Here is a 25,057-nt window from a genome sequence, read left to right as displayed (position 1 = left end):
TTTACACCACATTAAACAACTCAATGAACATCCTCCAAGTCTGCTGATTCCATCATTTTTGCCGGGGGTTGTAAGAGTGCCCGCCTAACATGTACAATGTTTCAATAGTTAAATATGAAATACGTTATAGTGGACAATATCTCCGCCTGTCACGCGGAAGACAGGGGATCGATTCCCCGACGGAGAGATTTTTTCTGACCGTCAATTATTTAATGTCTTACATGTATAGAATAAATCATTTAAAAAAATGTGATCTTTAAAGTTTGACGCACTGTGACGCTACAAAAATCAATAAGAAGACCAGGGCAGCTTTTTTAAAGTTGTATTTCTTAAAGGCCTACTGAAATGAATTTTTTTTATTTAAACGGGGATAGCAGATCTATTCTATGTGTCATACTTGATCATTTCGCGATATTGCCATATTTTTGCTGAAAGGATTTAGTATAGAACAACGACGATAAAGATTGCAACTTTTGGTATCTGATAAAAAAAAGGCTTGCACCTACCGGAAGTAGCGTGACGTAGTCAGTTGAACATATACGCAAAGTTCCCTATTGTTTACAATGATGGCCGCATGAAGTGAGAGAGATTCGGACCGAGAAAGCGACAATTTCCCCATTAATTTGAGCGAGGATGAAAGATTTGTGGATGAGTAAAGTGCAAGTGAAGGACTAGTGGGGAGTTGAAGCTATTCAGATAGGGAAGATGCTGTGAGAGCCGGGGGTGACCTGATATTCAGCTGGGAATGACTACAACAGTAAATAAACACAAGACATATATATACTCTATTAGCCACAACACAACCAGGCTTATATTTAATATGCCACAAATTAATCCTGCATAAAAACACCTGCGTGTTTGTTATGCTAGCTCCTAGCTCCTCTGCTAGCTCCTAGCTCCATAGAACACGCCAATACAATTCAAACACCTGATCAACACACACAATCACTCAGCCCAAAAGACCGTTTACCTAACCCAAGGTTCATAAAGCTTATATATTTTTAAAAAGTTACGTACGTGACGCGCACATACGGTCAAGTTATCGAATGTTTAGCAGCCAAGGCTGCATACTCACGGTACCTGATATTCAGCTGGGAATGACTACAACAGTAAATAAACACAAGACATATATATACTCTATTAGCCACAACACAACCAGGCTTATATTTAATATGCCACAAATTAATCCTGCATAATAACACCTGCGTGTTTGTTATGCTAGCTCCTAGCTCCTCTGCTAGCTCCTAGCTCCATAGAACACGCCAATACAATTCAAACACCCGATCAACACACACAATCACTCAGCCCAAAAGACCGTTCACCTAACCCAAGGTTCATAAAGCTTATATATTTTTAAAAAGTTACGTACGTGACGCGCACTTACGGTACGGTACGTGTTATGCTAGCTCCTAGCTCCTCTGCTAGCTCCTAGCTCCATAGAACACGCCAATACAATTCAAACACATGATCAACACACACAATCACTCAGCCCAAAAGACCGTTCACCTAACCCAAGGTTCATAAAGCTTATATATTTTAAAAAAGTTACGTACATACGCAAAAAAAAGCCAAAGCTGCATACTCACAGTAGCACGTCTGCGTCTTTGTCATCCAAATCAAAGTAATCCTGGTAAGAGTCTGTGTTGTCCCAGTTCTCTACAGGCGTCTGTGTATCCAAATCAAAAGTCCTCCTGGTTAGAGTCTCTGTTATCCGAGTTCTTCCATCTTGACTGCATCTTTCGGGAATGTAAACAAAGAAGCGCCGGCTGTGTACTGTTGTGGCTGACTACGTTCGAAAAATACGTCCATTTCGCACCGACAACTTTCTTCTTTGCTTGCTTGGCTTCCTTCTCCATAATGCAATGAACATGATTGAAACAGATTCACGAACACAGATGTCCAGAATACTGTGGAATTATGAAATGAAAACAGAGCTTTTTCGTACCGGCTTCAATGTGGAAGGCATACCCGTGTTCGTCGGGCTACGTCACGCGCATACGTCATCCTCAGAGGCGTTTCGAACCGGAAGTTTAGCGGCAAATTTAAAATGTCACTTTATAAGTTAACCCGGCCGTATTGGCATGTGTTATAATGTTAAGATTTCATCATTGATATATAAACTATCAGACTGCGTGGTCGGTAGTAGTGGGTTTCAGTAGGCCTTTAAGCCAAAAATTTAAAGGAAAAACACAGACTATAAATATGTTTAACAGAAACATGTCTCGTCTTTACGCCTCCCAATCACAAGTTCTACTTTGGAAAACACTTCCAATTAATATTACCATAACACACGTCACTGTTTTCCACGGAAGTTATGTTTGCGCACTGTTCCCGTGGTTTTCTTTTTGTATTATTTTTTCTAAATGTAATTAAAATAGTAAATATAAAACAAAACAAACTTAATTCAAGAATACAATATTTATTTTGAAACCATACATGCCTTAAATGGCAAATTAAATTTTACTACTGAAGTATTTATTCACGTTTAACGCGGTGAAATCACGGTTATAAAAAATTGTGCGATGATGTCATATGTCTGACGGGAGATATCATTAATTTTAATAGAGGTAAATGGCATCCTCGTTAGTATAGTGGACAGTATCTCCGCCTGTCACGCGGAAGACCGGGGTTCGATTCCCCGACGGGGAGATTTTTTCTTACCGGTAATTATTTCATGTCTTACATGTATAGAATACATTATATACATTTTTTTAAAGATAAAACACAGACTATAAATGTGTCTAACAAAAATATGTCTCGTCTTTACTCATTCATAATACACATCACTGATATTACACATCCTCGTTATTATAGTTGACAGTATCTCTGCCTGTCACGCGGAAGACCGTGGTTCGATTCCCCGACGGGGAGATTTCTTTTTTTTAACCATAATTATTTCATGTCTTACATGTATAGAATAAATAATATACATTTTTTTAAGATAAAACACAGACTATAAATATGTCCAACAAAAATATGTCCCGTCTTTCCTCATCCATAATACACATCGCTCTCCTAACACATCCTCGTTAGTATAGTGGACAGTATCTCCGCCTGTCACGCGGAAGACCGGGGTTCGATTCCCCGACGGGGAGATTCTTTCTTACCGGTAATTATTTCATGTCTTACATGTATAGAATAAATAATATGAAATTTTTTTAAGATAAAACACAGACTATAAATATGTCCAACAAAAATATGTCCCGTCTTTCCTCATCCATAATACACATCGCTCTCCTAACACATCCTCGTTAGTATAGTGGACAGTATCTCCGCCTGTCACGCGGAAGACCGGGGTTCGATTCCCCGACGGGGAGATTCTTTCTTACCGGTAATTATTTCATGTCTTACATGTATAGAATAAATAATATAAACTTTTATTAAGGTAAAAAACAGACTATAAATATGTCCAACAAAAATATGTCTCGTCTTTCCTCATCCATAATACCCATCTGTGATTTAACACATCCTCGTTAGTATAGTGGACAGTATCTCCGCCTGTCACGCGGAAGACCGGGGTTCGATTCCCCGACGGGGAGGTTTTTTCTTACTGGTAATTATTTCATGTCTTACATGTATAGAATAAATAATATAAACATTTATTAAGGTAAAACACAGACTATAAATATGTCCAACAAAAATATGTCTCGTCTTTCCTCATCCATAATACCCATCGGTGATTTAACACATCCTCGTTAGTATAGTGGACAGTATCTCCGCCTGTCACGTGGAAGACCGGGGTTCGATTCCCCGACGGGGAGATTCTTTCTTACCGGCAATTATTTCATGTCTTACATGTATAGAATAAATAATATAAACATTTTTTAAGATAAAACACAGACTATAAATATGTCCAACAAAAATATGTCTCGTCTTTCCTCATACATAATACCCATCGGTGATTTATCACATCCTCGTTAGTATAGTGGACAGTATCTCCGCCTGTCACGTGGAAGACCAGGGTTCGATTCCCCGACGGGGAGATTCTTTCTTACCGGCAATTATTTCATGTCTTACATGTATAGAATAAATAATATAAACATTTTTTAAGATAAAACACAGACTATAAATATGTCCAACAAAAATATGTCTCGTCTTTCCTCATCCATAATACCCATCAGTGATTTAACACATCCTCGTTAGTATAGTGGACAGTATCTCCGCCTGTCACGCGGAAGACCGGGGTTCGATTCCCCGACGGGGAGTATTTTTCTATCCGTCAATCCGTCATGTCTTGCATGTATAGCAAAAATAAACAATCTTTGATCCTTAAAGTTTGACACACTGTGATGACAAGAATTAATAAAAACACCAGAATTTGGTGGCTTGCCTGGGCCACTTAAACAGGGTGCTGATTTAAAAACGCTGTTTGCAACTTGCTTGAAGTTTAATTTCTTAAACCAAAAATATAAGCAAAAAACACACTATGAATATGTTTAACAGAAACATGTCTCGTCTTTATTCGTCACATAATTACAAGTTCAGCTTTGGAATTTATGAATGTAAGGCCTACATTTTCTAATTGGCTTAATGGTTTACAACTATCAATCAAACCCTGGAGAATTATTAAGAGTACAAAAGCCCTTAAATTGATATATTTGTTAAAATAATTTAAAGTTATTTAGGTAGCCCTTTTGGTCTTTTAGTGTCCGTCCTGAAATCGGTAGGTTGTGAGTTCAAACCCCGGCCGAGTCATACCAAAAAGGGGCAATAGAAGACAAAAGCACAATATTATTATCTTATTTTTGAAAACAAAAACAACCCCAGGCCCGCGTTGATGCTGAGTCAGTAATCTGTCGGCCATTTTGTGCGTTGTTTTGTTGACAATATCACAATAAAATGGCTCTCAGGAGGTTACGTAATCCAGGGGTTCTTAACCTTCAATAATTATATCTAACCTACTTACAGTTTGACAGATAAACCTTGTCAGATTATTTTAAAGAATGTGTTAATCACAAAGATTATTATCAAAGCTTAGCTCAAGAATTAATACTAATTAAATGTACTTTTGAAAAAAATAACAATAAAAACTGATGACTAATACATTCACATACAATTAAGCAATGCTAAATTAAATCAATTCTAACTATATAATAATATTAGTAATAAAAATATGTTTCCTTAATTAAAGTGTGAATGAAAACAGCTTCACCACTTTAGTCATAATTTTAGCGCTTAAGAAACTTCTTCTGTTTGTTTGATATTTTCATTACTGCCACAAGTGGTGGAAAGGTGTATTACAACCGAGTATCCCTGCAGAAACAGAGATTTGGACCCCGGCCCTATGGTTAAGAACCACTGACGTATTCCAACAATGTTTGTTGTTTTTAAAGTGGTGCGTTGCTAAAAAAGCGCATCAGAGCAACACGTACGTCCTCGCCTTCTTCCTCGTCGTCGCTTGCCGGCGTTCGCGCAGGAGCGGGCGCGGTCACGTGAGCGTCCCATTCTTGGCGGTACTCCTCCTCGCGGCGCTCGCACAGGTTGTGCAGCGCGCAGCAAGTCAGCACCATGGACTTCACCACTTCGATGTCGCTGTCGTTGCGCTTGGTCAGGCATCGCCACCTGCCTCGCAGTCGGGAGAAGGCGCCGGTGGCCATCGTTTGCGCCTTACACACCTTCTCGTTGTACGTCTGCTGCGCCGCCGTCAGCTGCCCATCGTCGTCGAGGAACGGCCTCAGGAGCCAACTCTTTGACGGGTAGGCGGCGTCTCCCAGGATGTAGTAGCCCGCGGTCACGCCGGCGCCGTTCCTTGCGCACGGCGGGGAAAAGGTCCCTTGCTCGGCCACCTGCCACAAGGACGACATCCTCAGCGCTTCTTCCTCGTCCAAACTCCCCGCTGTGCCGACGCAAGCGCTCCAAAACCGCCCTCGTCCGTCCACGACGCCTTGGAGGATGATGGAATGCCAGCCTCCCTCGTTGACATAGTCGCCGTGCCTCTCCGTAGGAGCTATGATGGGAATGTGGGCGGCGTCGATGGCGCCGATGCACCGCGGAAGCCCCCAGCTCTGTTCCACGCCGGCCGCCATTTCTCGGAGCTCGTCCGCGTTGGGGAAGCGGATCTGCTGCGGCAGCAACAGCGCGCACGCGGCCGAGCAGAATTCCCGCACGCAGCGGCACACTGTCGTCTTGCTGACGCCAAAAAGATGGCTGATGCTCTTGAACTCGCTGTTTGTGGCCAGCTTCCACAGAGCGATGGCCACTCTCTTCTTCACGGGGACGCACACGCGGAAGTTGGTGTCCCGCTTCTGCATGGCGGGACGCAGCTCGGCACAGATGTGGAGGAAGGTCTCTTCCGACATCCTGAAGTGGTGCACCCAGTCCGTGCGCGTGAAGCCCGGCACCACCTGGTCCCACCACTCGTTGGAGCGACGGACGGCCCAGATGCTCGGTCTGCGCCGGCTCTTTAGCAGCATCGGCAGCATCTGGAAGACAACATGTTTTTAAGAGCAGGCTTAAGACCCACCTTTTTGATTTGGCTTTTACCTGATATTAATTATTTTATTGAAGTCATTTGTATTTTACTTTTTATCCTATTAGTTATGCAAGATTTGATTTATTTACTGTATATATATATATTTTTTCTTTTCTTCTTCTTCTATTAATCTTCATATGTTTTACTTGTATTTTATTCTTTATCTCTACAGACGGTTCTTACTATTTTACAAGTTTTATTATTTTTATTTTCCAACGTTCCTCAGATGAGCCTTCTGCCTCAGGGGTTATTGGCCGCGCTTTTGTGTCAGCGTCCTGGTGGCCATGGTCTGATGACTACCTGGTGCAGACGGCTCCTGTGATAGTGTTTACGCACCAAGGTTTCTCATTGTCATCCCATTAGGTTGAGTTTTTTCTTGCTCTGATGTGGGATCTGAGCCGAGGATGTCGTTGTGGCTTGTGCAGCCCTTTGAGACACTCGTGATTTAGGGCTATATTGATTGATTGATTGATTGATCGATGAAGTAAATGTTTATTTATCTATCTGTATGTGTCAAAGAATGCACTGTTGCCTCTCACGCCCCCCTCCAATGTTTAGTCTGGTAAATAATATTATTGAATAATAGTATTCAAACACGATTTAATAAAAAAAAAAGAAGTTATCCTACCCTTTTCCGCCGCTTTCTTTTCCTTGTAAATGTTTCTTCTTCCATCAAATCCAAAAGTCTCCTCATTTTCTCCGCAGTGTTTCTCCGCGCGGCCTGCAGTCTACTCTCGAACAAAGCTTGTCTTCTTCTAGTAATATGAAGCCACATGGCTAAAAGAAAGAATACCATATGGTGGTTATCCTCCATTGTTGGCGGTTTTTTTTTCACTTTACTTCTCCGGCCTGCTTATTACCTTGTTATTGTTGTTACTGGTGCGACGCAGCGTGTCGCACCGTTGTGACGTCGACTGAAGTTGCCATACCTACGATACTATTTGTCATATTTGTATTATCATTTCTAAAACTGCACTATAATATATGTTATAATATATGCTATAAAAGGTATGTGAAAATGTTCTACTAGTACACATGGTCCCAATGTGCGATTAAATTTCCTCAAAACGTGTTTATTTAAAGCTTCCGGTACGCTGTTGTCATTTCCCATTTGGCAACGCAGCTCCCAAGATCCTTTGCGCGCACGGCTTTAAAAGATGTATCAGCACCGCACAGTAATAACACAAAGCGACCTAAAATGTAAGTAAAGCGGTTTTACTTATTAAAAACAGCCAACTAGAGATCTGTAAAGGTTGGTGTGACATTTGTAACTTACATTTCTGTTCAAATAAAAGCCTTCTACTGTCTTAATGTTGATCCACATCCATGCCTCTGTTAACACTTTTGAGCAAACTGATTCACCTGCGCAGCTTTTTTAATTAAAAAAATATATTTTACTTTTATACATGGCTTCTTGTTAATGCGATTGTGGAGTAGTTTAGCTTTTATAAATGACCTATAATTAATATTACGTACAAACATGGACGAAGATTAAGTAGTTACCGGTAGTTTTTTGTTGACAATATGTCATCTAATTTCAAGGAAAACTACTTTTTTTTTTTTAAAGTATGCCCATAATTTTTAATTTTCCCATCATCCACGTTGTGCGGGCAGTTTAGCATTTAGCTCGCCTATAAAGTAGGACTGGGCGATTTGGCTAAAAACTGTATCACGATATAAGTGTTTTGTAGTGGTCGATATCGATAATTATTGATATTTTTATGATCTATCGAAAATATGGACGAGGAGAAAATTATAGACTCAACCTCTGGGCTGATGATTTTAGGTTGTCCTGAAGAATTTGGAGGTAATCCTCCTTTTTCATTGTCGTAAAGCACCAGTTCCATTGGCAGCAAAACAGGCCCAGAGCATAATACTACCACCACCATGGTTGACGGTAGGTATGGTGTTCCTGGGATTAAAGGCCTCACCTTTTCTCCTCCAAACATATTGCTGGGTATTGTGGGCAAACCGCTCAATTTTTGTTTCATCTGACCACAGAACTTTCCTCCAGAAGGTCTTATCTTTGTCCATGTGAAGTCAGATGTAACAAAAATTGAGCTGTTTGGCCACAATACCTGTAATATATTTATATTTTAGTCATTTTAATTATTCTTTCCTGAATAATTTTCTTCAGAAAACAGACAAAGGGCAAATATGTGTGATCTTTTCTTGTGAATGATGGGCAAATTTCGAAAAAACATCTCTATTTTTTGTTTACATCTCTACAATTAATATCATCTTGTTTGCTTTTCTGTTTAGAATATTCCGCAGGCCAAGATTTCTTCTTACCCAGGAGACGTTTGAGGATGAATAATGGATATAGATTACTATGAAGCTGGTTCCATCATCTTCATCCTCATCCTCATCATTTCTTATTATTTCTTTCATAAAAATGCATATATACACGTCATGTACAGTTGACACTTTCATTGTTTTTTAGTTTCTTATACATTTCCATGATCAGAAACAGGTTCCATGGAAGCACCTATGAGAAATCAGAGGCGATAAAAGCGTCAACTGCCGACCAATCAAAAATGGCGTCACCATTCATTGAGGATCCTGTAGATATCGGTGCGCAGATCGTGAGAGGGTCTTTGAGAAGAGCGAGAGTTTTCCGTGACCGACAAAACCCTCTGGCTTACCCGGAGGACTTCCTTTACGAACGATACCGATTCTCCTCGGAGGGTTTGGCGTACCTCTGCCACCTTCTGGGGCCGCACGTGTCCAACGACACGCGGCGAAGCGGCGCGCTTACCGTGCCACAGATGGTCTGCGTCGCGCTGCGCTTCTTCGCCACGGGAACCTTCCTGTACGCGGTGGGCGACGCCGAGCACATCAGTAAAAACACCGTGTGCAGAAGCATCCGTCGCGTGGCGCACGCCCTGGTTCAACTGCTCAACGCCTTCGTGGTGTTCCCCGGACACATGCCCCCGCAATGCATCAAGGATGGCTTCTTTGACATCGCAGGTACGCGCAAACAACGTTGCTGCAAAAAATGACTTGCTCACGTCGCGTTGTCGGATGTAACATGTTGTTTTTGACTCCTTCAGGATTCCCACAGGTGGTTGGTGTTATTGATTGCCTGCATGTTCCCCTCCAGTCCAGTCTGGGGGAAAACGTCCGGGATTTTTTAAACCGAAAATCCTTCCGTAGCCTCAATGTTCAGGTATTTGATTGATTTCTTTACCACATCACATTAATCAGTCTTTTTTTGGGGGGGATTGTGTGGCCTTAAATGCCTGATTTGTGGTTTATGTGAGGTTTATTTTCTAACATTGCATCAGCAATCAATGTGTGGCAGAAGGGGAATGCCCGAGGGCAGTGTCAAAATAATGCTTTAATTGGCTTTTTTTAAAGGCTAAAATAATTGTTATACATATTAAAGATCAATCGATGGGACAATTATTGTTGCCGATATTTGGAATTATGACAGCCAGAAGGAGCTGAGTTGGAAGGCAAAGCTCTCAATTTACCGGTCGATCTACGTTCCCATCCTCACCTATGGTCATGAGCTTTGGGTTATGACCGAAAGGACAAGATTACGGGTACAAGCGGCCGAAATGAGTTTCCTTCGCCGGGTGGCGGGGCTCTCCCTTAGAGATAGGGTGAGAAGCTCTGCCATCCGGGGGGAGCTCAAAGTAAAGCCGCTGCTCCTCCACATGGAGAGGAGCCAGATGAGGTGGTTCGGGCATCTGGTCAGGATGCCACCCAAAGGCCTCACTAGGGAGGTGTTTAGGGCACGTCCAACCGGTAGGAGGCCACAGGGAAGACCCAGGACACGTTGGGAAGACTATGTCTCCCGGCTGGCCTGGGAACGCCTCGGGATCCCCCGAGAAGAGCTGGACGAAGTGGCTGGGGAGAGGAAAGTCTGGGCTTCCCTGCTTAGGCTGCTGCCCCCGCGACCCGGCCTCGGATAAGCGGAAGAAGATGCGTGGATGGACAGCCTTTTTTTTTTTTCGAAATCTGCGTCTTTTTTTCCCCCAACTACAATAGAACTACATTAGCAGATACAATATATACAGGGTTTTCCCCAAGATACCTGTGGTGGAGGGGGGGGGGGGCGTGGTCATCGAGTAATTTGCATACTGTGCTATATAATAATCTCCTATTTGTCCAGATACTTACACAAAGTTATTGTCATGTTATTTAATTGAATCACGGAACATGAAACTCGTGGCGCTCCTTTAAAGAGCCCACATTGCGCGTGTCGCACTGGTACCAAAAAATTCTGGTACCCGGTATATCCCCAGTTATTAGTATCCCAATTTAATTATTTTTTTCCTTTTCTTTACGTTTTTACCTTTTGTGTTTGATTATATTTCAACAATACACTGAAACCTCAAAATTTGAGCTGTGGGCCACACTTCGGACAGTTGGCATGCGTGTTGGAGTGCTGCTCAGAAACAAATTCCACTGGGCGAAATGTGCGGGGATCGGACAACGTTGAGAGGTCGCACGTTTGTTGCGTTTGCGTGAATTGTTGCGATCGTAATGAAATCCTGGAGGCAGTGTTATTTTTAACCACAGGTTTTCATTTCGATTGAGTCGTACTCTTTTGACGAAAATTTCTTTTAGTTTGAGTCATATTAAATAGATTTTAGTCCACTGAAATTACAGTAAATGTTGTCGACTAAAGTAGAAAGGATAACGCATCTATGAATTGTCTTGAAACCACTTTTTTTTTTAATTAGTTAAGGTTGTAAGGGTATCTCGCTTATTAAATTGGCGGGTAAGCTCGCCCATGGTGTACAACAAAAGTAGTGGTAGCCAGAGGTGGGTAGTAACGCGCGACATTTACTCCGTTACATCTACTTGAGTAACTTTTGGGATAAATTGTACTTCTAAGAGTAGTTTTAATGCAACATACTTTTACTTTTACTTGAGTATATTTATAGAGAAGAAACGCTACTTTTACTCCACTCCATTTATCTACATTCAGCTCGCTACTCGCTACTGATTTTTATAGATCTGTTAATGCACGCTTTGTTTGTTTTGGTTTGTCAGACAGACCTTCAAAGTAGGATCTATCGCACGCCTGCGTTTCACCAATCAAATACAGTCACTGGTTGACGTTTGACTCCGTTTCACCAATCAAACCGAGCCACGCGGTCACATGATTAACAAGCTTAAGCTTACATGAACTCAACATCAAATTTGAGGAAGCACATCGCGATATTTTGGCTGTCACCGTAGGCTGATGTTAGCTTCCCTGCTATGAATCACTGTCAAATCAGCGTAAGCAGTCTTGCTCTACCGTCTTTGATAGTAACAGTAATTCAATACAGTATGAGTCATCCGGAAATATTAGATGTGGCTTAAGATGTCCCGAGGATTTAGCGCTTCAAGTTGGTTGTAATTTTGCCGGATAAAACGGGGCAACGGGGTTTATAACTTGTCTTGTTGTCTACCCCGGCAATGGTGAAATGCGTCCATATTAGGGATGTCCGATAATATCGGACTGCCGATATTATCGGCCGATAAATGCTTTAAAATGTAATATCGGAAATTATCGGTATCGGTTTTAAAATTATCGGTATCAAAAGCAAAATTTATGACTTTTAAAAACGCCGCTGTGTACACGGACGTCGGGAGAAATACAGAGCGCCAATAAACCTTTAAGCAGGGGTGTCCAAAGTGCGGCCCCGGGGGCCACTTGCGGCCCACAGGTCATTTTTTAACGGCCCCACGGCACATTTTAAAAATACGATTGAAAAAAATAAACATTAAAGGTGGTATTTAAAGAGCAAACAGGTGAAATGTAACAAGAAAATGTAGCAATGTTTACTCTAATCACACAAAGCTGCCATGTAGGCTGTTTCTTTCTTTAAAAAATAATAATGAATCAAAATCAATGTCATTATGAATTATTGACCTATTCAAGGCTCCAATTACGTCACATTAAATATTTTGAGATATTTTTGGGGGAAAATGTTGCATATTTTGTGTTTGCCATGTAAAAAAACAAGCTGTTTTTTTTTAAAGAAGGGCCTAAAACGAACAAACAAAAAACATAAACAACAATAAAAATTATAATTGACAGATAGATCTGAAGTTGATCTCGAGATTATTGTGTTAAAAGTAAACAGTAAAAAAAAAAAAAATTATAATTTATTTTTTAACACTTTAATGAGTAGGACCCTTTTGGATCCCCTACAATTTTAGTGTGATTACTTTTTAAGTGTCATTGCTCAAAACATAATAATGAATTAAAATCAATGGTGTTATGAGTTATTGACCTTTTTAAGGCTCCAATTATCATATAATCTCAAATATCCCACTTAAAAATTTAATTGTGTAAAAATATTGCATATTTTGTGTTTTTTTCATTAAAAAAAAAAGGTTTTCTTTGACAAAAAGAGCATAAAATTTAAATCTTTAAAAAATGTTATATTGACAGATAGACCTAATGTTGATCTAGAGATTTAAAAACTTGAATAATGACACAAATAATAATACTGAATAATGACACATTTTTTAAATTTTTTGGACCAAAACCCTTTGGGGTCCCCGGGATCAAGCCTGAGTGGAAGCCTAAATGTATGTTTTTTATACATATATTGTATTGGTTTTTAAAATAAAAAATATCAAAATGGCCCCTGCTAGCTTTGATTTTTCAATGTGCGGCCCTCAGTGGGAAAAGTTTGGACACCCCTGCCTTAAAGGCACTGCCTTTGCGTGCCGGCCCAGTCACATAATATCTACGGCTTTTCACACACACAAGGGAATGCAAGGCATACCTGGTCAACAGCCATACAGGTCACTCTGAGGGTGGCCGTATAAACAACTTTAACACTGTTACAAATATGCGCCACACTGTGAACCCACACCAAACAAGAATGACAAACACATTTCGGGAGAACATCCGCACCGTAACACAACATAAACACAACAGAACAAATACCCAGAACCCCTTGCAGCACTAACTCTTCCGGGACGCTACAATATACACCCCCCGCTACAATATCGGAATATCAGCAAAAAAGGCCATTATCGGACATCTCCAGTCCACTTGTCTTCTCTCTCTTGTTTTCAGGTGTATTGAGGTGTGTAACAACACAGTTCTCTCAGTACAAACTTAAAACGCCACACCTTACAAAGAGGAGTTCTGATTGGATCCCCTCTGGGATTTAGTCCCCGCCCCTCTCCCACATGCAACTGTGATTGGATAACTTGTCCCACCCGCTTAAAGACGAAATTAAATATGATTGGATTTTGTCCCTGTTAGCATTTTCGTCTCGTTTTTATTCGTTGACTAAATTGACAATTAATGCTGTCGTTGTTTTAGTCAACGTGAATTTGTTTTGATTAGTTATCGTCCTTTTTTAGTCAGGGGAAAATAGGTTGTTGACGATAACTAAGACGATAATATTTTACGTACTTTCCGGGTTGTATTTAAGCTACTCACACATTTTTAAAAGAAATAAATATTTTTACATATATTAGCCGCACCGGACTGCAAGCCGGTACGAAATATTTTGTAAATGTTTATTGTTTCCAAACCATGTCTGTAACACGACAGTAAAACGGCTGATCAAACAAAACAGAAGCTAGCTCTCCACTCAGTTAAAGAGACTCAATAACTCCGTGGTGATGTTTTGGTGAATTTACGAAACTGGAACAATACAAAAAGAATGCTATTGTGCGTTTAATAATACTAACAAAGACACTTGTAATTGTATTAGCATATTCGCTAATGCTATCCACCCTAGCTTGATTACATTAGGATAGCACGTACAAATATGCATGAAAACACTCCTACAGACATCACAAATTGTAAAACTTACAAACGTTGCTTGGAGTGATTAATGAAGAATCCTTTCGAGCCGGAACGCTATGAACGGTTACACTTCCGGTTCAAGGCACAAAACAGGAAGTACATTTTCAACCCGCACCACCTCAATGCCTCGTCTAAAAAATGGCACCATAGCATGAACATCAACACACCTTTTCAGTGTCTCCGTCGGTGTTCTATGAAAACCTCTTGTTGAATACAAAACATCATGGGCGTTAGCAAAAAAAAATCCATAAATTAGCCGCACTGTTTTATAAGCCGACGTGTGTAAAGCGTAGGAAAAAAGTAGTCCGAAAAGTATGAGGTTCTGATTTTTTTGCTTTAATTGAAATGTTTTCAGATGACTTGTGACCATAACTGCCTCCTCACAAGCATGGATGCCAGGTGGCCAGGATCTGTGGAGGACTGCAGGATCTTCAGGGAATCCACGCTGTGCCAACGCTTCCAACAAGGTATGACCGTCCAAGTGTTTCAGCCAAATTATTCCACGACAGCGCGCTAAAGACCCTCCCCTTCGTCAGGCATGATTAGCGGCCTGCTGCTGGGTGATCGGGGCTACGCCTGCCAGCCCTTTTTGATGACGCCGCATCCCGACCCCGCGCTGGAGCCACAGAAGCGATTCAATGTGGCTTTAGCCAAAACCCGGTTCAGGATAGAAATGACGTTCGCCTCGCTAAAGGCCAGATTTTCATGCTTGCACGCATTAAGGGCGTCCCCGGAGCGGGCGAGCAAAACAATCGCTGCCTGCGCTGTGCTGCACAACATCGCAAGTATTCGGAGAGAAAAAGCCCCCGATATCACCTTGCAGCCGCACGATGTTGTGGACTCCATGGCGTTGGATCACCCTGCCGGTTGTGCTGCCAGGGACGCAATAACGCAAACCTTTTTTTCTTAGTTTTCATGTCTTTTTACTCTATTGGACATTTGTTAAAAAAAAAAAAAATTCTATTGCCTTATTTTCACATTTAATTTTTCCTCTTCTTTATACAATTTGTTTTTGTAAATATTCTCCTGTTTTTTTCATATTTAGTCAATTTTTTTATACAAACTCTTCACATTGTCAATGCCAACCTGAAACAAAGAATAAAATAAAGTTGTTCCTGCTTGACTTCTCTATTGGCTCTTTGCAGTGTCTATATGAGGGGTGCGGCTCGCAGCTCATTTTTTAATGGCTCATGGCACATTCTAAAATTAATATTACATTTTTTTTAAAACAACTTAAAAAAGTGGACTAAAAGAGCAAACGGGTTTAATATAACAAGGAAAAGTTGCAATGTTAACTAATAAAGCAGAGCTGCCGTGCAGGCGGTTTCATTTTCTTTTGTCATTGCTCAAAAAATAATAATGAATCAAAATGAATGTTATGAATTATTGACCTATTCAATACTCCAATTACTTCACATTAAATATTCCACTTCGAAAAATGTTTTGGGGAAAATATTGCATATTTTGTGTGTTTGACATAGAAATTAAGTTTTCTTTAACAAAGCAATAATAACAAGCAAAGAATAACAAATGTAAATATATTTATCTGAAGTTGATCTAGACAAGAGATTTAAGCGGAAGAAAATAAAAATAATTGTATGACTTATTTTCCACAATTTTATGAGTGGGACTTAGTGGATCCATGAGAATTAAAGTTTTGTTGTTTTTTTTTAATAAAAACTTATCATTGCTCAAAAAATAATAATGAATCAAAATCAATGTTATGAATTATTGACCTATTCAATACTCCAATTACTTCACATCAAATATTCCACTTTGAAATAATATTTTGTGTGTTTTCCATAAAAATTAAGTTTTCTTTGACGAAAAAGGCATAAAACAAACAAAAAAAAAACATTAAAAAAATAACCAACTTATAATCGACCGATTATTATTGGTCTAGAGATATAAGTGTTGAAAGTGAATCAAAATTAATATTATGAATTATTGACCTATTCAATAATCCAATTATTTCACATTAGATACTCCACTTCGAAAAATGTTTTGGAGAAAATATTGCATATTTTGTGTGTTTGCCATAACAATTCAGTTTTCTTTGACGAAAAAGGCATAAAACAAACAAAAAAACATTACAAAGAATAACAAACGTATAATATATTGATCTGAAGTTGATCTAGACGAGATTTAAGCGGAAGAAAATAAAAAATAATTGTATGACTTATTTTCCACAATTTTATGAGTGGGACTTAGTGGATCCATGAGAATTAAAGGTTTTTTTTTTTTTTTTTTTTTTTTTTAAACTTCGCTATCATTGCTCAAAAAATAATAATGAATCAAAATCAATGTTGTTATGATTTATTGACCTATTCAATACTCCAATTACTTCACATCAAATATTCCACTTTAAAATAATTTTTGGGGAAAATATTGCATATTTTGTGGGTTTTCCATAAAAATTAAGTTTTCTTTGACGAAAAAGGCATAAAACAAACAAAAAAAATAACAAACTTATAATCGACCGATATCTCTGAGGTTGGTTAAAGTGTTGAAAGTGAAAGAAAAAGTGTGACCTATTTTTTGCACTTTTATGAGTGGGACCTTTGTGGATCATTGAGAATTTTAGTGTTTTTTGTTTTTTTTTAAACTGTCATCGATCAAAAAATAAAATAGAAATGTAAAATAAATGTTATGAATTGTTGACCTATTTAAGGCTCCAATTACCTCACATCAAATATTTCACTTATAATATTTTGCTGGAGAAATATTGCATATTTTGTGTTTTGGCCTTAAAAACAAGGTTGTCTTTGACAAAAAGAGCATAAAACATTAAAAAATAATGTTTATTTTGAACTTTACAGAGACCCTGAAGTTGATCTAGAGCAGTTATTCTCAAACTGTGGCACGTGTACCACGAGTGGTACGTAGGCTCCATCTTGTGTTAAGCCAAATAACTTATTTAAAGTACAGTGTTTTATTTTCCTATATTCAAACACAGTGTTACTGTTCAAACTGTGTGTAATGTTCCAGTAGCCAAAATAGCAAATAAATAATAAAACAACCTTGTTTTTAATGAATACCTAAGCCTACTATGCTACTGTATTTTAATTGTTGGTCATTATGGTGGTACTTGGTGAGCCAAGTGTTTTCTGAGGTGGTACTTGTTGAAATAAGTTTGAAAAACCACTGACCTTGAGATTTACTTTAAGCGTTGAATAAATAAAATACAATAAATATGTCTTATTTTTAAGATTTTATGACTGAGACCCTTGTGGGTCCCCAGGGCCAAACTTACAAGTTACAAGTGATGCTTTTTTAAAATGTTGTTTTCCCATTCTGCAAAGAGATGTAACATACGCGATTGAATCAAGTCTTCTGAACCGCTCTTAAGTGAACCATGAGAACCGATTGCCAGTTGTGAGTTGTTCGTTTGGGAACCGTTTTGCCCACTCTGCTCACGCGTGCCACCCGACTGGCAAGTGGACTAGAAAAGGAGTCAAAAGTTGAAAGAAATTCAGCAACCTTTGGATTAATTAACTTTTTTTTTCATGAAAAAATATATATATATATTTTTGCATGTAAAAATAAATACATATTTTTAATCTATTATAATCTCTTAAATTGTATTTATTTTTTTAATGTATACATTTTTAGTTGGAATCACTTTTTGGGTTCATAATTTTAAAGGGTTGCAGCAACATATTTTCGTATAGGCAGAATTTTTGACATACTAGGTTTTGCTCTTACACAATCGTATTAATAATATTTTTATTCTATTCTTACATGAGGAAAAAAAACAATAACAATTTAAGAAAAAAGAGCAAAAAAAATCAGTATATAATGAGAAATAGCTGAAATGTTCTAACTAATAAATGACAATAATATACTTAGTCGCCAATAATACAAAGCTGATACAATATCTGTTTTTAGAGCTTAAATAAAAGAATATACGCATACTTTGACTTTTTAGTATGCCGCCCCTGAACAAAAGTATCGATAGTTTGATTTGAGAATGGATATCAGAGCATCATGATCTGGTATTGGTGGTATCGATATTTCAGTATTGATCTGCACATCACTAGTTCCATACTTCAATCAAATACCAACGCGACAGAGATAGATGGACATGAAGACGACAGAAAAGACACCTCTGCCAAGAATCCAAACTTTGTGTAAACATCTAGACAAATAAGAGACTTATTATATAAGTAAAGAAGAGCAGGCAGCAGCTCACACATTCTCATACTTTCTATAACAACCAGGAAGAAATGTCAGCCAGCTTGAAAAATTCAGATATTCAGAAAAATATATCCCAATTTGTGCTGTAGTTTCATTCATACTTCTTATATCCATTAATGCATTTTCCTTCTACCTATAATTTGTGTATTTTTTTCCATCTTGTTAAATTGCTACACATTTTTTGGCGTAGGATCAGAATCAGAATCAGATATTCAAGTAGTTCCCATAAATAATTTCTAGCATTTGCAAAACCTCAACTATCACAAGTACTTCAATGTCTGACTAAGGACAACTATTTCATTGACGCTTTTGGTACAATCATTATTTAATTATTCTTAAAATGGTGTTTAAAACGCAGGTTTTATTTGTATTTACAATGGTTTAGTTGTGTTGTAATACACGTTTTGACCACACGGGGGACACGTTGTCTTATATACTGTATGTGATGAGTCTGACAACGACACAGGTAATGGATTGTGACGTCACTGTAATGGACTTTGGAGAGGAAACTGTTTTACAAAGGAGCAGACAATATTACAATTTTGAGGAAAACCATAAATGTATTTACTGGTATTAAGTTTGATTGTTGGTGAATTCATGTTTCTTTGCCCGTTTTGTTTGAATAAAGACTATTATCTACTCCACATCGAACAGACTTGTTGACAGTTGATGAAAAAAAGTTCCCTCTGTTACTAAAATAACATTTAAAAAAATTTAAATACGGAAAAAGAATAACCTCCCCGTCGGGGAATCGAACCCCGGTCTTCCGCGTGACAGGCGGAGATACTGTCCACTATACTAACGAGGATGAGTTATGCAGTTTATATAATGTTATATAAAGTGTATTGTAAATACGTATGATACGTGACGTTGTAATCACTTAAAGATACACTGACGGCCATTGGATAAATGCTTTGTCCCGCCCATCAGAGGGCTCGGCCTCGGCTAGAATGGACGCTGAGCTTCCGCATGGTGATTGGATGATCTGAATCCTCTTTTTGATTGACAGTAAAATGAGCGAATCAGCGCTCTTCAAATACAGCGCAACGTCAGAGCATTTTTCAAATTTTTTTCGCTTTTACGATTTGATATTCCACAGTTACCTTTTCTTTGTAATATCTAGCATTTTTAATATCTATTATCTGTCAATGGAGAATGTATTCGTATTATATATATAAATAAATATATTATATATATACTGCATATATTATATATGTAAAATACACATAGTATATATATATATATATATATATATATATATATATATATATATATATATATATATATATATATATATATATATATATATATATATATATATATATATATATATATACAGCATTTCTTTCCGGTTGCATCGATTAATCGTTAAATGATTGTAACTAATATAAATTAGGGATTTCCGATGATGACTTTTTGCCGATATCCGATATTCTGATATTGTCCAACTCTTAATTACCGATAACAATATCAACCGATACCAATATCAACCGATACCGATATCAACCAATACCGCTATATATACAGTCGTGGAATTAACACATTATTATGCCTAATTTGGACAACCAGGTATGGTGAAGATAAGGTCCTTTTTTTAAAAAAAAATTAATAAAATAAAATAAGATAAATAAATTAAAAACATTTTCTTGAACAAAAAAGAAAGTAAAACAATATAAAAACAGTTACATAGAAACTAGTAATTAATGAAAATGAGTAAAATTAACTGTTAAAGGTTAGTACTATTAGTGGACCAGCAGCACGCACAATCATGTGTGCTTACGGACTGTATCCCTTGCAGACTGTATTGATATATAATGTAGGAACCAGAATATTAATAACAGAAAGAAACAACCCTTTTGTGTGAATGACTGTAAATGGGGGAGGGAGGTTTTTTGGGTTGGTGTACCAATTGTAAGTGTATCTTGTGTTTTTTATGTTGATTTAATAAAAAAAATAAAATAAAAAAATAAAAAACTATACCGATAATTTAAAAAAACGATACCGATAATTTCCGATATTACATTTTAAAGCATTTAAATCTCTAATATAAATGTATCAAATCTAGACCACATGGAGTGCCCGGAACTTAACACCCTTGTGGGGTGTTCATATTGTTGTTACTCAGCCAGTGTTCGTGGGTCTGATGGACCCGATGCATTTTGTGGCTTTTAATGCCTCACAATCAAACATTTTTATGTTAAAATACTGACTTATCCCAAAAAACATCTGTAATGAAGTGCTTTGAGAGGCTGGTAAAGGAATACATCGTCTCCAGACTTCCCCCCACATTCGACCCATACCAGTTTGCTTATCGCCCTAACCGCTCCACAGAGGACGTCATCTCCTCTGCACTCCACCTGAGCTTAGAACATCTGGAAGGAAAGGACACACACGTGCGGATGTTGTTTCTGGACTTCAACTCGGCATTCAACACCATCGTCCCGCAGCACTTGGTGAGCAAACTGGGCCCCCTTGGATTCAGTACCCCCCTATGCAACTGGCTGCTTGACTTCCTCACAGACAGACCCCAATCTGTGAGAGTAGGCAACAACACCTCCAGTGCCATCTCCCTGAGCACCGGCTCCCCCCAGGGCTGCATCCTGAGTCCGCTGCTGTTCACGTTGATGACTCATGACTGCTGCGCCAGGTCCGATACTAACCACATTGTGAAGTAGACAACAGTAGTGGGCCTCATCCGTGACAACAACGACATGGACTACAGGGAGGAGGTGAAACATCTGGTTGACTGGTGCAGAACCAACAACCTGGTCCTGAACGTCGACAAGACCAAGGAGATCATTGTCGACTTCAGGAAGCACCAGTCCAGCCACACTCCACTCTTCATCAACGGCACAGCGGTGGAGATGGTAAGCAGCACCAAGTTCCTGGGGGTGCAGATAACTGACAATATGACCTGGTCCCTACACACCGGAGCTCTTGTAAAAAGAGCTCAGCAGCGCATGCACTTTTTGCGTCGGATGAAAAGAGCACAGCTCCCTCCCCCCCATTCTCACCACATTCTACAGAGAGAGAGCCTACTGACCAATTGCATCTCTGTCTGGACTGGAGCCTGCAGTGCCTCAGACTGGAAGTCTCTCCAGAGAGTGGTGAGGACGGCGGAAAAGATCATCAGGACTCCTCTTCCTCCTATCCAGGATATTGCAAAAAGCCGCTGCCTGACCAGGGCTCAGAAAATCTGCAGAGACTCCTCCCACCCCCACCAAGGACTGTTTTCACTGCTGGACTCTAGAAAGAGGTTCCGCAGCCTCCGTAGCAGAACCTCTAGGTTCTGTGACAGCTTCTTCCCTCAGGCCGTAAGACTCTTGAACGCATCATAATAATCCCCTCAATTCCCCCCAAAAATGTATGAACTCGCTGGAATATAAAGACAATATAACATACATCCACAAACGTAGATGCATATGCAAAAGTGCAATATATTTATCTGTACAGTATTCTATTTATTTATATCTGCACCTTATTGCTTTTTTATCCTGCACTGCCAACCAGCTAATGCGACGAAATTCCGTTCCTATCTGTACTGTAAAGTTCAAATTTGAACGACAATAAAAAGTACGTCTATGTCTAAGACCCACAAACACTGGCTGAGTAACAACAACACGAACGTCGCATTGAAATTCCTCTGCCAGTTTCAGCATCCCACAGGGATTCTTCTTTTGTGTTTCTGCACGTGCGCTTCCCACACAAGGTTGCAACATTGTTTGTCAACACTGTCTGCGCTCATTTTGTAGCACATTTGACCCTCTGATGTTCTGTGTACCTACACTCTGTCCTCCTCCTGTCTAGGCCTGCTGTGTGTGTGTGTGTGTGTGTGTGTGTGTGTGTGTGTGTGTGTGTGTGTGTGTGTGTGTGTGTGTGTGTGTGTGTGTGTGTGTGTGTGTGTGTGGGCGTGTGGTACACAGAACATACATTTCCACACTTCTATTAGCCCAGGGTCCAGTGGACCCCGGACATCTTATATGTAATATAAATGTGTAGGGGGGGGTGTATGGTGTGTGTTCATTAAATATGTATTCTGATATATGTTCTTCACAGAAAATGAGCCAAAGCCAGTGAGTCTCAGTTTGAAAAATTAATTAATTGTATCATTTTTCTTTTAATAAAAATCGAAAACGGGTCCCACAGACCCGAACACCACACAAGGGTTAAATACTCGATCGCAACTGGACTGTTATGTTTGTCTTTTTAAAAAATGGTCTTTCCCAAAAAACCCAACATGTACATACATACATACATGCAGTGCACATGAGAGCAGTGGTGTGTGGGTTCCATGATATGTCTGGCAGTTTTTTTATTGTTTATTCCATTTTTGCTGATGAACACATATTAAAAGTACACTTAAATGTTTACAAGGAGATGTACAGTCTCTCTCCATACTGTAATAGATAATACTGGTTTATCACTACACTAAACACCTTTATTTGTTTATAGTGTACATTTAAGTTGTATTTACTTATAATCTCTTGGACTTGTTATTTGTCCCATTCTATTGCTGTTGTTGCTATATTGTTCGCAGAAAACACTTGGATCTCCAAGTAGCACCCTAAAGACCGATATTAAAATACAGCAGCGTAGTAGGCCTAAGTATTCATTAAAAACAAGGCAAAGGTTTTATTTAATAAGTAGATTTAATATTTTTGGCCACTGCCATAGTAAGATAAAACATTGGTTTTATCTTACTATGGTAAGATAAAACTTACCACAGTCACAATCCCTGTACTATCGCTTTTGTATTGTTGGTATTGCCCACTACATTTTTATATGTCTTTTTTTTCCTCCTTTTTGTGAGTGTTTTAGTTTTCCTTTCCTCTTGTAATTGAGCTACTGTGTCAAACTATTTCCCTTAGGTAGCAGTCTAGTAGGAGTCGAAGTCCAAGCCGCGGGCGTCAAACTCAAGGCCTGGCCTGGGGACCACATTTGGCTCGCCACATCATTTAATGTGGCCCACGGAAGCCTGGAAGTAAAGTACTTAAGCTTGTCATACTAAATGTATATATTCTTTTCATTCTGCTAGAAAAAAAAAATACATATACCGCATATAACTGCATATCTGTTTACCTTTAATATCATCTAATAATGCCATAAATATCATAAATTCCAACATTGTTCATTGTTAACTTAAAAGTAAATAATTACCTGCTTGACTTGTGATGGTAAAACAAGCTATCCATCAAATTGTACACTGCAACAACAACAGTAGATTTGACGTAATCATATCATTAGGAGAATCTTCATATATTTATATTCATAAATTATTCATTGTTACATGCGGCTCCCTGAGGGCAGCCATAACTGCAATATGGCCCTTGATGAAAACGAGTTTGACACCCCTGCTCTAACCGATCCAGCTTTATTCATCTTGATTTGTCAATCTATACATTTTTGTATCTATTTATAAAATATTGATATATATAACACTTCCATTAATCTAATATCTGCAGTATCGCAGTGGTTCTCAAACTTTTTTCCATCAAATACCACTTCAGAAAACACTTGGCTCTCCATGAACCACCATAATGACCAACTCTGAAATACAGTAGCGTAGTAGGCCTAAGTATTCATGACAAATACAGTGTTTCCCATAAACTGCCAAGATACCTGTGGCGGTGGGGGCTTAGCTATGGGCGTGGCTATGGGTGTGGTCACAATGACATCATCGAGTAATTTGCATAATTTACTACAATGATATGATTTTCTCTAAAAAGGCTCAAAAAATGTATACTTACTAATTAATAATAACAGTTTTGTTTTAAACGTCCATCCATCCATCCATCCCTCCATTTTACAATATAATTACAACACTTTATGTACATATTTATATACAGATTTGAACAATAAGTTATTCACTGAAATATATTTATTAATTGTGGTTCTTACAAAAAATATATCTTATTAAATATAAAAGCTAAAATGTCTCTTAAAGCTCTGCCCCTTTAATTAGTGCATACTAAATAATTTAACTTTAGCCTACTACTACAACCATATTATTTACCAGCAACATAAAGTGAAACAGAGGCAGAGGTGTCCTGCCACAGTCAGTAACAAATAAACAGAAAACAGTAGTGGTCAAATACAAATAAGGCAACAAGAGAAGTATCCTACACTTCTCTTTTGTAAAGTAAATCTGAACAGCCTATATGGGCATCTACATCAACTATATGATTTTCCTGAGAAGCTGGACAGGCCAAACAAACAAAAAAAATAAAAAAAATAAAATAATAATAATAATTTATTTTTGTTTTTTATTTTTTTAAATTTGTGGCGGACGTAATTCTTTCGTGGCGGGCCGCCACAAATAAATGATTGTGTGGGAAACACTGAAATAAGGCAGAGGATTGATTTAACAAGTATATTGAATGTTTTTGGCCACTGGAACATTACACACAGTCTGAACAGTAAAACTGTGTTTGAATTTAGGAAAATAAAACACTGTACTTTAATGAAGTGATCCTTTGGCTTACCCCTATATGAAGCCTGCATACCAACAGTTTTAGAATCACTGGACTATTTAATAGACCATGGGTATCCAAACGTTATCCAACGAGGGCCGCGTTCAGTACCATTTTGTACATTAAAGATGCTAAAAG

At 38.6% G+C, this 25,057-nt stretch overlaps 2 protein-coding genes and 6 non-coding genes across 8 annotated transcripts; 6 read left to right on the top strand and 2 right to left on the bottom strand.

The window, feature by feature from the left end:
- Positions 1-2,577: 2,577 nt before the first annotated feature.
- trnad-guc (transfer RNA aspartic acid (anticodon GUC)) lies at positions 2,578-2,649 on the top strand. Its single transcript has one exon. It is a non-coding gene; the product is annotated as a tRNA-Asp (tRNA).
- A 374-nt stretch (positions 2,650-3,023) lies between these two features.
- On the top strand, positions 3,024-3,095 carry trnad-guc (transfer RNA aspartic acid (anticodon GUC)). Its single transcript has one exon. It is a non-coding gene; the product is annotated as a tRNA-Asp (tRNA).
- Positions 3,096-3,245: 150 nt separating this feature from the next.
- On the top strand, positions 3,246-3,317 carry trnad-guc (transfer RNA aspartic acid (anticodon GUC)). Its single transcript has one exon. It is a non-coding gene; the product is annotated as a tRNA-Asp (tRNA).
- A 150-nt stretch (positions 3,318-3,467) lies between these two features.
- Positions 3,468-3,539, top strand: trnad-guc (transfer RNA aspartic acid (anticodon GUC)). Its single transcript has one exon. It is a non-coding gene; the product is annotated as a tRNA-Asp (tRNA).
- A 594-nt stretch (positions 3,540-4,133) lies between these two features.
- trnad-guc (transfer RNA aspartic acid (anticodon GUC)) lies at positions 4,134-4,205 on the top strand. Its single transcript has one exon. It is a non-coding gene; the product is annotated as a tRNA-Asp (tRNA).
- Positions 4,206-4,455: 250 nt separating this feature from the next.
- On the bottom strand, positions 4,456-7,399 carry LOC133660681 (uncharacterized). Its single transcript, XM_062064257.1, has 2 exons — positions 7,101-7,399; positions 4,456-6,422 (listed from the first exon to the last, which is right to left on the bottom strand). Exons 1-2 carry the CDS (start codon positions 7,284-7,286, stop codon positions 5,328-5,330), a joined length of 1,281 nt encoding a protein of 426 aa, XP_061920241.1. The 5' UTR covers positions 7,287-7,399; the 3' UTR covers positions 4,456-5,327.
- A 198-nt stretch (positions 7,400-7,597) lies between these two features.
- Positions 7,598-15,375, top strand: LOC133660134 (putative nuclease HARBI1). Its single transcript, XM_062063311.1, has 5 exons — positions 7,598-7,672; positions 8,735-9,442; positions 9,526-9,641; positions 14,608-14,719; positions 14,789-15,375. The coding sequence occupies exons 2-5, from the start codon at positions 8,932-8,934 to the stop codon at positions 15,160-15,162; spliced, it is 1,113 nt and encodes a 370-aa protein (XP_061919295.1). The 5' UTR covers positions 7,598-7,672; positions 8,735-8,931; the 3' UTR covers positions 15,163-15,375.
- A 3,810-nt stretch (positions 15,376-19,185) lies between these two features.
- On the bottom strand, positions 19,186-19,257 carry trnad-guc (transfer RNA aspartic acid (anticodon GUC)). The gene has a single exon. It is a non-coding gene; the product is annotated as a tRNA-Asp (tRNA).
- Between the last annotated feature and the right edge of the window lie 5,800 nt (positions 19,258-25,057).

The sequence above is a fragment of the Entelurus aequoreus genome, linkage group LG11 (assembly GCF_033978785.1).
Source record: "Entelurus aequoreus isolate RoL-2023_Sb linkage group LG11, RoL_Eaeq_v1.1, whole genome shotgun sequence".
Lineage (NCBI taxonomy): Eukaryota > Metazoa > Chordata > Actinopteri > Syngnathiformes > Syngnathidae > Entelurus > Entelurus aequoreus.
Note: the sequence above shows the minus strand (reverse complement) of the source record. Positions and strands in the feature narration are given on the sequence as shown.